The 18,064-nt window shown below is 52.2% G+C and overlaps 1 protein-coding gene across 1 annotated transcript in view; it reads right to left on the bottom strand.

The window, feature by feature from the left end:
- LOC110554721 (kinesin-like protein KIF19) overlaps positions 1-18,064 on the bottom strand; it is a 49,212-nt gene that overhangs the window by 21,506 nt on the left and 9,642 nt on the right. The window contains exons 3-11 of the mRNA XM_060367851.1: positions 17,826-17,936; positions 14,793-14,880; positions 13,167-13,303; positions 11,934-12,059; positions 8,898-9,092; positions 6,483-6,635; positions 5,861-5,983; positions 4,024-4,171; positions 1,065-1,239 (exon numbers count right to left, since the gene is read on the bottom strand). Coding sequence (XP_060223834.1) covers positions 1,065-1,239; positions 4,024-4,171; positions 5,861-5,983; positions 6,483-6,635; positions 8,898-9,092; positions 11,934-12,059; positions 13,167-13,303; positions 14,793-14,880; positions 17,826-17,936 — 1,256 coding nt within the window. The remainder of the gene's footprint in view (positions 1-1,064; positions 1,240-4,023; positions 4,172-5,860; positions 5,984-6,482; positions 6,636-8,897; positions 9,093-11,933; positions 12,060-13,166; positions 13,304-14,792; positions 14,881-17,825; positions 17,937-18,064) is intronic.

The raw sequence follows: 18,064 nt of genomic DNA, 5'->3' as shown, positions 1-18,064 counted from the left end.
TCAGGTCCCCATGGTCTTTTATACATATATAGCCCCCCTGGCCCACCAGAGCCAGCATAGCTACCTCCTGTGGACACGTGTCTCTCTGGTCCTTGCTGTCCTCAGGGGACAGCCATGTGACTGGGGACACTAGTGGCTGGGCTCTACCAGCAAGGATAGTGCATTGGGCCTAAACAGGATCTCTGGAAAGTGGGCCAGAAAGGAAGACTTGGGAAGCCTCAACAAGCAGATGCCTGGCCAGAAAGGAGCAAGCCACTGTGACTAACTCCAGTGTAAGGACCGTGCTGTTTGTGTAATTGAAGAGAGAGGAGGAAGATGAGGAGGAGGATGACAAGGCTGGTGACAAAGGGTGGTGATGTACACTTGTCATCCCAGCACTCAGGAGGCTGAAGCAGGAAGATCACAGGTTCAAAGCTGGCCAGCCTGAGTTATACAGCAAGACTTGTTCCAAACAAAAAGGGTGAAGGGAAGAAGGAAGGAAGAGGAAGGTGAGGAGAGAGGAAATGGAAGGGAAGGAGAAAGGAAGAGGGAGAGGAAGGGAAGGAGAAAAGTAAAAAAGTAAGAAAGGGATAAGGGTAAAGTAAAGAAGGAAGGGGAGAAGAAGAGAGGAATTGTGGGAGAAGCAGGGGTAGAGAGTGAGGGAAAGCAACAGGCTTGAGTGACAGTGCTCTTTGAAGTCACCCCTAAGTGGGCAGCCCGTGTCCGGGTTTCTCCAGGACAACTGGAGGGACACCCGCTGTCCTAGCATAATAATTACTGGTGCCCATCTCACCTGCAGGCGCACCCCAGCTACTCTCTGCACGAGGTCACTCCGCCTTCAGAACAGAGACACTATGTGTATATGGACAGTGGGAGAGAGATCCTGTTAACATTTACTGACCCTCCGGTCTGGCTCCGGACCCAGAAGTGACTCCCACGTGGCCCAGCTTACCTCACATGATGGGAGAGAAACAGAGACAGGGGACCTGCCTTCTCGGGGACCCGAAGATGGCAGCCAGCAGCCTCCTCTGTTCCTCGGCTTCCCTCCCCTGTGGGGCCGTGCTGTGCCTAGGCAGGACACTCACTCTGCGATGGTCAGCAGGTGGCGAGACATGTCTATGTGAAGCTCAATGTTGGTATTCTCCAGCTCCACCAGGCTGCGCCGCATCTCCTGCTGCTCCTTGAAAGCCCCGATAAGCTGGGCCCGGATCTTGTTCATCTGCAGACGACTGTCCTCCTCTGCATCCTGGGGTGCTGTGACTGCAGGTGGGAACAGGGGTGGCTGGGCTAGGGGCACTGCCAGCCGTGTAAGCATGAACTCCACGCTCACCTACCATGGCCCATGGACATGTACTAATGGGTGGAGGATGGGAAGGGTTGGTCTGTGGGTGAGAGGACATATTGATGGGTGGTGGGCAAGTAACTGAATGGCGGTAGATTGATAAACGGATGGATTTTTGTGAGGACAGATGGATATGTAGATGAGTGGATGGATAGATATGTGGGTAGATGGATACATGGATGGATGGATGAGTGGGTAGGTGTGTAGCTGGATAGATATGTAGGTGGATGGGTGGGTGGATGGGTGGGTGGATGGATGGATGGATGGATGATAGGTAGATATGTGAGTGGATGGATGGATGGATGGGTAGATGGATGCATGGATGGATGGATGGATGAGTGGGTAGAGGGATGAAGGAATGAGGAGATGGGCAGGTAGATGAACGTGTATTTGATGGATAGCTGGATGGGTGGGGAAAGAGGTGGGTGATAAATGGATGTATGAGTGGATGGGTAAATGGATGGATGTATATGAGAGTGGATGGATGGATGGGTGGATGGATGATGCATGGTTGTGTGCTGAGTAGTTGGAGGGGTGGATGGTTGACACATGGTTGTGTAGCTCAGTAGTTGGAGGGGTGGGTCACAGATGATGGATGGATGGGTGGATGGATGGATGTATATGAGAGTGGATGGATGGATGGGTGGGTGGATGACGCATGGTTGTGTAGCTCAGTAGTTGGAGGGGTGGATGGTTGATGCACGGTTGTGTAGCTCAGTAGTTGGAGGGGTGGTACACAGATGAATAAATGAAATATGGCAGATGGGTATATGTGCTGGTCTCACTTCTCTTTGAAAACCTCATCTTCATAAGCCAAAGAACATGTGTGTGTTATGTGTACATACGTCTAATGGACTTCACTTTGCTACGTATGTCCTTTAGGGGTAAAGGGTTATGTGTGTATATTCTGTGTACATGTTGATGTGTGTCTGTGTGTGCATGCATGCAGTCACAAGTGCCTACGATTGTGGAGGCCAGAGGTCAACGTCAAGAGTCTTTCCGAGTCTCTCTCCACTGTATGTTTTGAGGCCGTCACTCACTGATCCGGGCTAGAGTAGATGGCTGGCCAGCGCCAGGGATCCTCCAGACCCTTCCCTTACCCAGAGCTGGGGTTGGAGATGCCCAGTACCAATCCTGGATTTTGTTTGTTTTGTGAGACAGGGTTTCTCTATGTAGCCTGAGCTGTCCTGGACTCGCTCTGTAGACCAGGCTGGCCTCCAGCTCACGGAGATCCACCTGCCTCTGGCTCCGGAGTGCTGGGATTGAAGGCGTGCACCGCCATGCCTGGCCCGATGTACCTGGCTTTCATGTGGGTGCTGAGGATCCTGCCTGCACAGTGAGCAGAGACTGGGTCACTTCCCAATCCACGTGTCCTTACAGTCTGTTTTTGCAAGCTTTATCTTTCTTCTTTTTGAGAGAGAGAGAGTCATTCCTCCTTGGCTGGCCTCACACTCCCTATAACCTGAATTCAGTCCCCAGAACCCACATAAAAGCCTGGCATGGTAGCACCCATTTATAATCCTACACTGGGAAAGCCAAGAATGGGTGGGTCCCTAGGGCACACCGGCCAGCCGGCATAGCCCAGTTGCTAATTCCAAGTCTAGAGAGAGACGAGAGAGACCCTATCTCAAAAACTGGCATGGAGCCAGGCATGGTGACCCAAGCCTTTAATCCCAGCACTCAGGAGGTAGAGGCAGGTGGATCTCTGTGAGTTAGAGGCCAGTCTGGTCTACAGAGTGAGTCCAGAGCAGCCAGGGCTACACAAAGAAACCCTGTCTTAACAAACAAACAAACAAACAGCAGCAAAAATTAGTATGGGGGCTGGAGAGAGGTCTAAGCATTTAAGAGCACTGGCTGTTCTTTAGAGGACCCAGGTTTTACTGCCAGAACTCACACGGCGGCTCACAGCTATCTGTGGGCCCAGTCCCGGGATCTGTCTCCCTCTTCTGACTCCTTGAACACTGCACACATGTGGGGCACAGACATACATTTACACAGAACCCAACACATAAAATAAAATTTTAAAAATTAAAATTTAATTAAAAAAATAAGAGCTAGATGTAGGAGGCACAAACCTTTATTCCAGCATTCAGGAGGTGGAGGCAGGAGGTTTTCTGTGAGTTCAAAGCCAGCCTGGTCTACATAATGAATTCCAGACCATCCAGGAGTACCCAGTAATATCCTATCTCAATAAGTAAAACAAACAAATAAGCAACACAGAAAAAGCACTAAGGAAGCAGAGACAGGCAAATCTCTGTGAGTTTGAGGCCACCTTGGTCTACAGAGTGAATTCCAGGACAGCCAGGGTTACATTTTCTTCCCAGCACTTGGGATGTAGAGGCAGCAGATCTCTGTGTGATAGAGGCCAGCTTGGTCTACAGAGCAGGACAGCCAGGGCTACTCAGTGAGACCCTGTCTCAAAACAACAATATAAAATAGTCTAGTCCCTGTATCTGGTATCTGGTCTAGTCCTGCATCTGGTGAAGAAACTGGAGTCAGTTGAGGCTCCCAGGGAAATAGGAACAATAGCCGATGGCAGGGCCACTGGGCCACTGTGGATCATCAGAGTGGCCAAGGCCAGGTGCTTGCTTGGCTAGGAAAGCAATGGGCCCATAGAACCTGGATCTTGGTCATGGAGCTCTAGGTAGGAGGGACACTCGGCCATTGGGGCCTGCGGGAGGCACAGCCCTGAGCAGCTCTACCTTGTATGTCCAGAACGCTGGGGCCACTCTTCTCCTTGTCCTGCTTCTCAATCTTGGACTTGAGGTGCTCGATCTCCCTGCGCAGGTCCGAGATGACATCGGTGTACTGCGCAATGCGGTAGGACACGTTCAGCAGGTTGCGCTTGACCTGACGGTGAGGACAAGTGCCCAAGGTCAGTTGTGGTGAGAAGCATCCTGAAGGACAGACTTGAGAGACGCCATGGCATTCAAGACTATCAAGGGTGGGGCGATCAGCTCCATCAGCTGGATACTGCTTATACTCGCTCTAGGAAGAGAGGCTCAAAGAGGGATTATCTATACCGGGTCTGGGCTATGGCCATGTCTGTGGGGGAGTGTCTTAATTAAGTTAATTGATGGTATCCACAGTGGGCAGCACCATTCCCTAGGTGGGGCAGGGGGCGTGTCCTGAACTACATAAGAATGGAGAAACTGAGCTGAGCATGAACAAGCAAGCAGGACACAAGATCAGTTCCTCTCTTTGCCTTGATTTTCCCACAGTGATGGACTGTAACTTGGAAATGTGAGTCAAAATGAGCCCTTCTTTCTCTCCGTTGTTTGTGTCAGGATGTTTTAGCACAGCAGCAAAAATGAAACAAGAAACAGGGATGGGGGAACCCCGCGACATTGCTATCTACGAATGTGTTGGGCCACATCCCGGGATGTGGGGGGCCCATGGGGAGGGCGCAGGTTGGACACAGGTCATTGCTATTCATCCTCAAAAAGGGAAGGGTATTCTGACACCTGCCGCCTCACAGGAGAACTCTGAGAGTACTGAGCTCAGTGTATTCAACCAGACACAAAATCCTGGGTAAATCCTGGCTTCTCTGTGGCCTCCGGAGGACTCGGATTCTTAGAAGCAGAGAAGAGAGTGGTGGAGCCAGGACACCGGAAGAGTCGTTCTTTAGTGGAGACGGAGTTTTGGTCTGGTGAGCTGTGAACAGCGGTGCTGCTAGCAGCACACGCTGGCTACCCCAAGGCTACCGTGTTGTGATTAAAATGGAAATTTGGGTGACCGCAGAGATGACTCAGTGGGTCAAGGCGACTGCCACCAAGACTATGGACCCAGAACCTACGTGGTGGGAGGAGAAGAGCTGCCCCCCACAAGTTGTCCTCTGACTGCCATATGCTTGCCATGACACGCTTATGCATACACGTGTACACACATACTAAACAGAAATGGAATAAAAAAGTTACCAAATGAGAATTTTGGTTCCATGTATCTCTTACCATAATAAAAGATTTTAATAATCCATCAGGTTTTTTTTTTCCTTTAGAAAATCTTCCCACTGGGAATTATTAACACATTGATTCTGTGTGTAAGGGGAAGATCCGTGTTTATATGGGGTGTACACGTGTGTGCTTATGCATGGAGCTAAGGAATCAACTTCAGAGCCAGGCGCGGTGGTGCACGCCTGTAATCCCAGCACTCTGGAGGCAACTAATCAACTAACCAAGCAAACGGAAATCAACTTCAGGTGCCATTTTTTAGGGTCCATCTGTCTTGTTCTTAAATTTTAATCCATTAATTGATTTTGAGGCAGGGTCTCCCTGATGTAGACCAGGCTGGCCTTGAACTCACAGTGACCCACCTGCCTCTGCCTCCCAAGCACTGGCATTAAGGTCGTGTGCCGCCACGCCCGGCTCACCTTTGAGATGGGTTCTCCCCATGGCCAGGCTGGCTGGCCAGCGGGTCCCAGGGATCTGCCTGCGTCCTGCTCACCAGCACAAGCACCACAGGCGCATGCCGCCACCGCTGGCTTTTTTGTTATATAACGTGGGTCTAGGGGCTGAGGTCGGCCCGCCTCCCGGCTCTCACCCTCGTCTTGATGTTCTTTGCCCGGTAGGCGTACAGCAGTGTGGTTCTGGACTCCTCGAAACTGCTGCTGGCCGGGCTGATGTGGGCGATCATCACTGTACGGCTGTTGCCTCCCAGGGCGTCCTGCTCGGGGAGAACCACAGGGTTGGGGGGAGCCTCGTGTCCCCACCTGACCGTGACCCAGCCCTCCAGCATCACCAGAGGTCCGGGAAGGGCAGCTGATACTGGGAAGCAGAGTGGGGTCAAGCCTGAAAAGGAGGCCTTCAGGACAGAGTGGGGCCTGCTCCAGACCCAGCCATCTGACGCCGCTTTGCTGAGAGCAGGTTTAGCCAGCAGAGCAGAGGAGAGACATTTATTCACCGCTTGCTTAGTTATTTATCTTAGCAGCATTCAGCTTAGCAGAGAGAAAAGTTTCACAGGTGGCAGCTACCCATGACGGGACTGGCAGCCTGGGGAGGTAGTGAGCTCCCGTGACTAGGGGCATGCAAGCGAGGATAGACCATACTCTGGTGGTGACAGGGAGTCAGGTGGTGGCCAAGCACAGCCTCTCAGGGCTCTCAGCCTCCGTGCTGGCAGTGAACTCCTGGAAGACGATGCCGCTGTCTCCAGCTGCGGTGCCTACCTTCAGCAGGCGTGTGAGCTTGCTGTCACGGAAGTTCACGTACTGAGCGCGGCTGCCACCCTTCTCGCTGAGGGCGTTGATGCAGTTGCCCAGAGCCAGCAGCGAGCGGTTGATGTGCGCCCCCTCCTTCATCCTCTTGCCTCTGTTCTGGGTCTGGGCAGGGAGAGGCCAGGCTGAGCAAGGACTGAGTCCCTTCCTCCTGGTACCTCCCCTTCCCCATTCCCAGCGAGGAAACTGAAGCCCAGAGGGGTGGGGAATGGCCTACTGCCCTGATGCTGAGGTCATGAGTCCTAAGCACTGGAGACCCCTTGACAGAGAATCACTGGCAGGGAATAAACAGCCATTCTCAGGGGGATCTAGCGCTGACTGGCAGGGAAACAAGTAAAATCAGCAGATTGGAGCCCAGACAGTGCTGGTCATACCAAAACACAATGAGTGGGGTTTGCCTAGGAAGTCCCCACCTCCGACCTGAGACTTACTGTCTATCCTGAAGGTCCCCAATGGCCCGCAGCCGGGCACCTGCTCTCTCCAATGCAGCCCCACTACTTCCGCCAACCCACAGACTCTTTGGCAGTCACCCGCCTCGTACACGCTCAGGGTTGTTTTATCCGCTGTCCATGGGATGGAATGCAAGCTCTGGGAAGTCACACCTGTCACTGGGCCATCTAGACACCTGCCGGCATCTGGCTACAGCAAGTGCTCAGTGCACGAGCAGGCAAAGATGCGTACGCAAGCCCGCAAATACACCCAAGCCTGTATCCACGTGATGGCTCACACCATCCGAAACCCCAGCTTCATCAGGCACCCTCTTCTGGCCTCCACAGCACCAGGCATGCAACCGGTACACAGACATATATGCAGGTAAAACACCTTGTAGGTAAAATTAAATAGAGCAGTCTGGCTGAACGGGCTCTGCTGGCCAGCCACTCGGCCTCCAAGGGTAGGGCCAGCGGGATAAGCACATGAACAAGAGAAGGGACAGAACAGTAGCCAAACCAGAGGACAGACCACAAGGCAGGGGGAACACAGTGTGGAGCCAGACCTCCCCAGGACTGAAAGATCAGACTGGATCAAACTGCTGGCCTCGAACTCACTACATAGCTGAGGTTGGCCTCAAACTCCCGATTCCCCGATTCTCTGGAGTGCTGGGATTATACACATACACTGCCACACTTATTCTACAACAGCCCTAAAGATGGAACCCAGGGCTTCGTGTGTGCTAGGCGAGCCCTATACAACTGAGCTGCATCCCTAGAACCCTTATTTTCAGATGGATTCTTGCTATGTCATCCAAGCCAGCCTGGAACTCACAGCTCCCGCCTCGCCTCAGCCTCTCCGGTGCTGGGATGACAGGCAGGCATGGTGCTGAGCTAGAATAAGGCCGGGAAGGGCTATGGCTATGGAGCTTATGGGCATCGCTGCCTGCTCTGTGCACTTGGGGGGGGGGGGCAGGGAAATGCCGCTTGCTGGGTCTGAAAAGGCCTAAATCAAGTCCTCCTGTAGCCTGCCCTGAGCTGGGTGCCTGGCCAGAAGCAATGCCTGTCCATAAGGTAGCATCCAGGAAGCACAGTGGCAAGGGCAAGGGACCCAGAAGCTGGGAAGAGGCCATAGCAATGTCACCTTTTCTGTCATGGACCTTGTCACCCACCTACCTGTTCACATATTTTTGTTTTGTTTTGTTTTGTTTTAGGGGTTTTCTGTTTGGTTGGTTTGGGAGACAGGGTTTCTCTGCAGCCCTGGCTCTCTTGGAACTTGCTCTGTAGACCAGGTTGGCCAAGAACTCAGAGATCCACCTGCCTCTGCCTCCTGAGTGCTTGGACTAAATTAGGACTCTGCCACCTAAGCTAGAGAAATAGCTCAGAAGCTAAAAGCACTGGCTGCTCTTCCGGAGGTCCTAAGCTCCATTCCCAGCACCCATGTGGTGGCTGGCAACCATCTGTACTGAGATCTGACACCCTCTTCTGGCACACAGCTGTATATGCAAATAGGGCATTCGTACACGTTAAACAAAGAAAAAGAAAAAGAAAAGGTGTGCGTCATCACTGCTGGCCGCCTCAGTAGACTCTGAAAGCACAGGCCTCCCTGCAAACTGCTTTCTGATTACATGTGACACCCCAACACCTGGGACTCCCCAGGCCCAGGACGAGCCCACGAAGCCCCTTCAGTAGGTGCAGAATGAGCTACCCGCAGCAAAGGAAACAGGCTGAAAGCATTGGCTGCCTGCTTTCCTTACAAAGTACATGCAGCATTGCATTACCTCAGGCACCTGTGTGTGTGTGTGTGTGTGTGTGTGTGTGGCAGAGCTGCTCTGGGTGCTGAAGCACAGGGCAGGCAAAGCCCCGCTCTGACTGAGGATGACAGACTCCATGTGAAGGATAATAATGAGGTCTGAACGTGGGCTGCAGGGGGCCGCACCTGCGCTGCGCGCTCCGAGCCCGCCAGGTCCACCATGAAGAGCCTCCCGAGGCGCACTGCCTCTGCCAGGTCGCCACCTCGGCTTCTCTGGTGCACGGTGACCTGCAGGACTGCGTGGGAGCGGGATGAAGTCTTGTTGGTGGCCGTGGGCTCCTGTGTGCGCTGCCGGTTGCCTTTGGTGAGTAGCTGCATGATCTGAGGACAGAGGGAGAGGAAGGTAAGTCACAGACTGAAGTGGCCACATTCATCCCACCAAGACCCAAGGAAAGGGGGAAGGGCGGCTCCGGTTCATGGCATGAAGTGATGGTTAGTTAGATCAGCTCGTGGGAGCGAGGTTCTTGATGCGCACCCCATCTGCCCTTCCTCTGCCTATGACAGACACCACTAATGGATTGACCTCCTCTCTTTGGTTTTTCAAGACAGGGTTTCTCTGTGTAGCCTTGGCTGTCCTGGACTCACTCTGTAGAGCAGGCTGGCCTCGAACTCACAGCAATCCCCCTGCTTCTGCCTCCGAGTGCTGGAATTGAGGAATGTGCCGCCACACCTGGCTCTCTGTCTGTCTGTCTGTCTGTCTCTCTGTCTCTTTGAGACAGGGTTTCTCTGAATAGCCCTAGCTGTCCTGGAACTCAATTTGTAGACCACGCTGGGCTCAAACTTACAGAGATCCGCCTACCTGCCTCCTGAGTGCTGGAATTTAAGGTGTGTGCCACCAGCACCCGGCTCTCTCTCTCTCTTTAAGACAAAATCTTACTGTGGTGGGCAGTCTTATGTCAGCTGACACAGCTAGACTTACCTGAAAGGAGAAAACCTCAACTAAGAAAATGCCTCCATAAGATCCAGCTGTAAAGCATTTTCTTAAATTAGTGATTGACGGGGGAGGGCCTAGCTCATTGTGGGGGGTGCAAGCCCTCGGCCTGTGGTCCTGGGTTCTGTAAGAAAGCAGGTTGAGCAAGGCATGAGGAGCAAACCAGCAAGCAGCGCCCCTCCGTGGCCCCTGCATCAGCTCCTGCCTCCAGGCTCCTGTCCTGTTAGAGCTCCTATCCTGACTCCCTCCAGTACCGAACAGCAATAAGGAAGCACAGGCAAAATAAACCCTTTCCTCTCCAGCTTGTCCTTCGGTCCTGGTGCCTCATTGCAGCAATCGAAACCCTAAAACACATCATCCAGGCTAACTCAGACTCACCATGTAACCAGGGATGGCATCGAATTCCTGATCCTCCTGCCTCCAACTCCTGAATGCTGAGATTGCAAATGTGTGCCACCATGTCAGTTCATGCAGTACTGGGGACGGACCCCACGGACCCCACGCTAGGCGAGCACTCCATCGGCTGAGCTACATCCACCACCGGCTCAACTAGCCCCTTCTCCACAGAGCCTCCCGGAGCAGCGCCTAACCCTCCTCAGGTCACTCTCCGGGCAGCCGCAGACCTGCCGGGGCTGGCTGTGGACAGGGCACACGCACACCCCCCGCCAGGCAACCGGCTACAGAACTGGACGGGGCAGTAGTGGGAGAGGCTGAGGTGCTCACCATGGGAGCTCTTATCCGTCATCCTAACATTTGAGGGGCTGAGGCAGGAGGATTGCTCTAAGTGTAAGCTCAGCCTGAGCTACATAGTGGATTCCGGGCTGGTGTAGGCTACACTACGAAATCTTGTCTCAAAAACACAGTCTAAGGCTAGAGAGACAGCTCAGCTGATAAAAAGTTCACTGAACAATCTGAGTTTAGATCCCCAGAATCCATGCCCCCCCCAAAAAAAAAGCCGAATGCAGAGGCTCGTGTTTGTGACCCCAGTGCTGGGAGAGAGACAGTAGGACGAATGGGCCTGGCTGGCCAGTCAGCCTACTATCTAGACCGAGAAGAGACCCTGTTTAAGTCAACAAACCAAACAAGGTAGGAGCTGGAGAGGTGGCTCAATGGTTAAGAGCACTGGCTGCCCTTCCAGAGGACCTGGGTTCAATTCCCAGCACCCACATGGCAGCTCACAACTGTCTGTATATAAGCCCAGTTCCAGGGGATCCCACACCCTCTTCTGACCTCTGTAGGTCATGCACATGGACACACATACACGAGAATAAAACAGCCAACACTAAAATAAAAATCAATCTTTTTTTTAAGAAGTTGTCCTATGATCCCCACATGCGTGTGCAGGACCATGCATGTGTGCACATACACATGCATTTATACACACACACACACACACACACACACACACTAAATATTTAAAAAGAAAGCTGGGCATAGTGGTGCACACCTTAAATCCCAGCTTTTGAGAGACGCAAGCATATCTCTGTGACCTTAAAACCATCCTGACCTACAAATTGATTTCTAGGCCAGCCAAGGCTACACAGCATGACTCTGTCTTTAAAGAGAGAGAGAGGGCTGGCCGGTAGTGGCACACGTCTTTAATCCCAGCACTTGGGAGGCAGAGGCAGGTGGATCTCTGAGTTCAAGCCTAGACTGGTCTACAGAGCGATTTCCAGGACAGCCAGGGTTCCACAGAGAAACCCTGTCTGAAAACCACAAAAGGGGGTGGGAGATTGGATGAGATGTGGTGGCAAACTCCATTAACCCCTGGGAGGCAGAAGCAAGTGGGCTTTTGTGAGTTTGAGGCCAGCCTGGTCTAATAGCAAATTCCAAGCCAGCCAGGACTACACAGGGAGCACCTGTCTCAAGAGAGAGAGAAACAGGGGGAAGGAAGAGAAGGGAAGCAAGAGGAAGGAGAAGGCAGGCAAGTTTGCTGCCTGCCCTTATAAAGGAGCAGCCATCCGTTCAGCCTGTGGATCTAGAGCCATGCCAGCTCAGGGCTATGCCCATCTGGTGGACTGTGCTGAGAAGGGCCTGGGTCTGCACCTGGAGGCTGAGAGCAGCATATAGGATGGATAGGTAATGTCTGCCCTCAGCAGTGGCAGGAGGCCTAGCCGACCGGACAGATCTCAGACCAAGCCCAGAGGCTGGGAAACAGCTCAGCTTGGACATGCCTGCCGGTCAGGGAGCTTGAGCAAGGAGGACTCTGTGGGCTGGGCTGCAACCCTCACCTCTTGAGCATTGGAGGTGGATACTTCTGTGATGCCTGCAATCTGGATGCTGCCTCTAGAATCTTCTCTCAGCTCCAGAAACCCAGAGGACGGATTCAGGAGGTCTCGGATGACTTCGTTATAAATCTGGAGCAGAACAGAAAGGCTGAGAGGAAGCAGCAAAGAATGGTAAAGAAGGGGCTGGAGAGATGGCTCAGGGTTAACAAAGAAGTTCACAGCTGTGATCCCAGCACTCAGGGAGGCAGGGACAGGCAGATCTCTGTGAGTTCAAGGCCAGCCTGGTCTACAAATCGAGTCTAGGACAGCCAGGGCTATACAGAGAAACCCTGTCTCAAAAAATTTTTTTATTAATTAATTAATTATTTATTTATTTATTTTTGAGACATGGTTTCTCTCTGTAGCCCTGGCTGTCCTGGAACTTGCCCTATAGACCAGGCTGGTCTCGAACTCAAAGGTCCACCTGCCTCTGCCTCTGCCTCCCCAGTGCTAGTACTAAAGGCGTGCTCCACCACTACCCAGCTGCCTAAAAAATTTTTTATTACTTTATTAAAGTAATAATTATTTTGTTAGTGTAGGTGTTTTGCCAGCATCCGTGTGTGTATCTCACTTGCATGACTTACCCTTGGGGGTGAGAAGAGAATTCGGGATACCCTAAGACTGGAGTTACAAATGGTTGTGAGCCACCACGTGGATGTGGGGAATTGTACCCGGGCCCTTTGAAAAGGCAGCTGCTGCTCCTAACTGCTGAGCTATCTCTTTAGCCCCTTAAAAAAAATTTTTTTTTTGAGACACGGTTTCTTTGTGTAGCCTTGGCTGTCCTAGACGTGCTTTGTAGGCCAGGCTGGCTTCAAACTCACAGAGTCCGCCTGCCTCTGCCTCCTTGAGTGCTGGGATTACAGGTGTGCGCCAGCACACCCGGCTGCCGAATATTTTTTTAAAGTACCAGTTAGGGGTTGGAGAGATGGCCCAGTGGGGGGGAGGGGGCACTGACTGCTCTTCCAGAGGACCCATGTTCAAATTCCAGCACCCACATGGCGGCTAGCTACCATTTGTAACTCTCATATAGACATACATGCAGGCAAAACACCAATGCACATAAAATGAAGGTGAATAAACAAACAGTTGGAAGCCTGCGCCGCTGGAGAGCTCACACCCCGAGGATGATTTTGACACGGGCAGTCGGTGTTGTACCCATTCTGCAGTTGACCAGCTGAGGCAGGAGAGCTGGCTCACCTCCAGGTAAGACATAGATACACTGTACTCCATGTTGTCCTGGGTCTCCTGGATGGCCTGGAAGAGGTCAGTGAGGGTCTGCAGGTAGATGCCAGGCTCCGCGTCCATGCCCAGCATGGTGTGGGTCTTCCCAGCCCCTGTGGGAGGGTGCGACTCAAACAGCTCGGCAAGAACAAGCCCGGCACACTGCATGGCTCCAAGGGGCATTCCCCATAGGGGGACCTCACTGTCCCTTCCCATTTGCCCCCAAGAAGGAGGGAATGGGCTTGTCCTTCCCCTCAACCCTGACATCCCTGACAGGGAAATGTCTCCATCTCCACAGACAGGATTCCAGTCCCCACCCAAGGAGGAGGGAACTGGCTTCGCTCTGCAGACCTGGAGCCAGGCAAGCACTTACTTCTTGGCTCTGTTCTTGTCCCCGCCCTCTTTCCCCTTCCTTTTCTTATTTATTTTGAGACAAGGTCTCATTACATAGCCCAGGCAGGCCTGGGGCTTGTAAGCTTCCTGCCTTAGTCTCTCAAGGAACTAGGAGGGCAAGCCTGTGCCACCTGTTTGCAAACACTGATTGAGCTTTCCTTGTAACCTCAGAGAAGAGATCTGTGGTCCTGGGGGGAGAGGGAATACACAGGCAGGGGTTGAAAGCTAGCATCAGCCTGGAATCTCCCCTGACAGCTGTGTGTTCTGGGGCAGCCATGGACTCTATTCTGTGAGGAGGGATCATTCTCACCTTCTAGCGCTGCCGATGACAAAGCGCAGTAAATAGGTCCCTGGTGCCTGTAAGGAAGCTGGGGATGTAGCTCAGGACTAGAGGGCTAGCCTAGAATGCATGGGGCCCCGGGTTTGATCCCCAGTACTACCAAAACCATATAAATATATAACTCTATGTGTGCCTCTGCGTGTGTGTCTGTGCGTGTGGGTTGGGGATGTGAATGAGTTGGTAGAGTACTCACCTAGCATACACAAAGCCATGGGTTCCATCTCCAGCGTGGCGTAAGCCACGTACGGTGACACATAACACACGTATACTCCCAGCACTTGGGAGATAGAAGCAGGAGGATTGGGAGTTCAAGATCATCCTTGACTCCATAGTGAGTTTAAGGCAAGCCTGGGCTACCTGAAACCTTATCTCTAAAAAGCGTACAGGGGACTGTTACGGAAGTGTTGGTTTCTTTAAAAACTCCCTGGTTAGGTAAATATGTTTTCGTTTCACTCCCAAGGGTGGGATTTTAGTTTGGGCTTTAGTTTGTCCACGGCTGCTGACCAACCGTCTCATGCGGTGCAGGTCTTTGACAGCTGGTAAAGGCCTGCCGTGTGCAGACTGGAGACGGACAGACGGAGAGGCGCTTTGGGGTGCAGCAGCTTGGAGGAGATCCCTGGCTGCATTTGCTGTGGACGGAGATTGGCATAACCCCAAAAAAAAACCCACTGAGCCTAAACAGCAGAGAGAAGTAAAGGGGTCTACACCCCCCTCCCCACTAACCTCTCTTACTTAGGGTTGTGGGGTTGGAAGGGAGAGGCTTTAAGGAATAAAGCCCCAAATAAAATAGTTTTAACAAAACAGCGCTACAGGGGACCTCTGCTGGCACCCAGCCTGTATCCTCCCGGAGACAAGGCCCCACCCAGTACCTGAAGGGCCATAGGCAAAAACTGTCGCGTTGTATCCAGAGATGACACCCTCTACTAAATGCTGGATGGTGGCATGGTACACAGCTTCCTGCAGACAGACAGGACAGTCAGGGGACGGTCCAGCCTGAGTCAGGAGACATATTGCTTAGAAAAGACAGGGACCAGCACTCAGGAGGCAGAGGCAGTCAGATCTCTGTGTTTGAGGCCAGCCTGAGCTACATACTGACTTCCACGACAGCCAGGGCTATAGAGTGAGAGTACATCTCATAAACAAATAAACAAACAAACAAGTTCTGGGGTATCCTGACACATGCTAGGAACTAGTCATTCCTGAGGCTTCTGCAAGAATGGAGAGATTGATGGAGAGGTTAAGAACGCTGGCCGTTTCTCCAGAGGTCCTGAGTTCAATTCCCAGCAACCACATGGTGGCTCACAACCATCTATAGTGAGTTCTGGTGCCCTTTTCTGGCTTGCAGGCATACATGCAGGCAGAACACTGTCTACATAATAAATAATAAAATCTTAAAAAAAAAAAAGAGTTGAGAGATTGAGGACCTGGCTTAGAATGTCACAGTGTCATCAGATCCCTCTTCATGGAAGGAAGCTGGGCAGGGAGTGGAGCAAAGGTGGCAAAGCCCAGCAAGGGGACATGCAGGAAGTGAGTTTTCTACCCATAGGAGAGTCCAGGGAGAGACACCTGGAGAGTGAGGCACAGATTCAGGTGGCTTGCCCACAAGCAGCCCCTTTCTGCTGCCCCCAGATGTCCAGTCTAGTGCAGCCCTGGATACTCTTACAAAGGACCCGAGTTCAATACTCCGCACCTACATGGTGGCTCACAACTGTCTGTAACTCCAGTTCCAGGAAACCTGACAGTTTCTTCTAACCGCTGGGGCTACCGGCATGCACATAGTACATACACATATATGCAGGCAAACACTCATACACATAGATCTCTGAGTTCTAGGCCAGCCTGGTCTATAGAGTATGTTCCAGTACAGCCAGGGCCACACAGAAAATCCTATCTAAAATTAAAAAAAAAAAAAAAAGACAAACGGCTTGGAAAATTTGTGGTGGGGTAGTACAAGCCTTTAATCCCAGCACTCAGGAGGCAGAGGCAGGTGGATCTCTGACTTCAAGGCCAGCCTGGTCTACAGAGTGAGTTCCAGGAGAGCGAGGGATACACAGAGAAACCCTGTCTCAAAAAACAAAAAAAACAAAAATCTTAAAAAATTAAAATTAAAATTAAAAAAATAAAAATAAAAATAAAAGAGGAGCGAAATCTGGCTGCATGTGTGCCTGCAAGCCAGAAGAGGGCACCAGATCTCATTATAGATGGTTATGAGCCACCCTGTGGTTGCTGGGAATTGAACTCAGGACCTCTGGAGAAACGGCCTAGTGTGTCAGCATGTGTCAGGATACCCCAGATCTTGTTTGTTTATTTGTTTGATTATGAGATGTACTCTCACTCTATAGCCCTGGCTGTCCTGGGACTCAGTATGTAGCTCAGGCTGGCCTCAAACACAGAGATCTGACTGCCTCTGCCTCCTGAGTGCTGGTCCCTGTCTTTTCTAAGCAGGGAGCTGACCCTCTCACAGCAGGACAGGAATGTCTGGCATCCCACGGTGCTGTAACACCATTTCAGTACCCTAACGTCAAATCTCACCCTCATTGATACCCATGATGAGCCTTGGCTCCCTTGGGGTGCTTAGGTTGCATGTGGTTCTGTTCTTACAGAGGGTGGGAGTGACGTGACGAGAGCGAAGATACTGGTGCCTGGCGTGAACCCCCAGCACTGGACCTTGCTGAGTGACCTCCTGGACGCTCCGGGTCTGTGAGATGCTATAGGCTCCTCTGGCCAGACCCCTGCCTACCTCTGTGACAGCTCTCAACCTACATGTCCCTCTTTGGAGAGGGCCTCGCTGGCCATCACATGTTATAACGAGCAGGACACATGTGCTCAGGTTCCCCCTGACCTTCAATAGTGTAGGAAGGGCCCGTGTGTCCTTATATTACGTGCAAGAGAGAAGACCCCAGACAGACCTGGTGACCCATGTCCACAGGGGGAATCACATACACTTGATCCTTGGAATGGGTTTTCCTCCCCACAGCCCCTTGGCTCATCAGGGAGAGCCTGGGGAGGACAGGAGAGACAGCCTGGTACCTGGGCCCCGCTGCCATGTTGGGGTGATGTTTTCATGCACTGTTCAGTGATTATCCTTGCGTTATTCAGATGCTGATTTCTGTACCCAGAGGGCCGAGTACAGGCCAGACTTTGGCATTGTCATTCTTATGAAACATCTCTCCTCTCTGTATTGTAAACATTGTTCTCCCTCACCTTTTGATTGGCTTTAATAAAAATCCAGAAAAGGAGCAGGACCTCATCTATTAGTGGACTTGGAGAGGGGCATGGGAAGAGATGATGGAGGGAGAGTGGGATTGGGAGGGAATGGGGAAGGGGGCTACAGCTGGGATACAAAGTGACTAAACTGTAATTCATTTAAAAAATAAAATAAAAATTAAAAATAAAAATCCAGTGGACAGAGTGGTTAAGAGCCTTGGCTGTTCTTCCAGAGGACTCAGGTTCAATTCCCAGCACCCACATGGCAGCTCACAACTGTCTGTAACTCCAGTTCCAGAGGATTTGATACCCTCACACCAATAAACCAATAAACACAATTAAAAAAAAAACACAAATAGGCAATACCCTGAGACAGGATTAGGAAGCAGGACTTCAGGACAGAGTGGGGGGGGGGGTGTCCCCAGTAGGGAGCAGAGAAAGAGGAGAGGTCACCAGCCTGATGGATGAAGGAGCAGGTGCTGGGATGAGCTTAGGAAACACAGGTGAGGGCCCGTGTGGCTGGGACATAGGCCAACCTTTAACCCCAGAATCGGCCCCGCTTAGTGCCATAAACTAATAATGACTCTGAGAAGTCTGCGAGTTCAGGAGCTGGGGCCCGCACAGGAAGTCCTTGCTGATACAGCGCCTGGAGCAGAGGCGGGGGGGGGCGGGGGGGGTGGGGGGGGTAGGTGTACCTGAGAGGCGTGCTGGTCGAACACGGTGTCAAATATGAAGGTGCGCTCCCGGGAGCGGTGTGCACGCAGCGTGTCCTCCGGATCTTCGCCCGGGTCCATGAGCACCACCACCTGGACACAGCAGGACAGGGAGGGCAGGGGAGGGCCGGTCAGACCCTGGCAAGCGTCCCAGACCTGCGGCCACATCCAGAAGCAAGGCCCAGGGCCAGAGATGGCTGTAAGCTTACGTTCTTTTCCTT

This window comes from Meriones unguiculatus, chromosome 15 (genome assembly GCF_030254825.1).
Source record: "Meriones unguiculatus strain TT.TT164.6M chromosome 15, Bangor_MerUng_6.1, whole genome shotgun sequence".
Taxonomy (NCBI): Eukaryota; Metazoa; Chordata; class Mammalia; order Rodentia; family Muridae; genus Meriones; species Meriones unguiculatus.
This window is presented reverse-complemented; position numbering and strand designations above follow the sequence as displayed.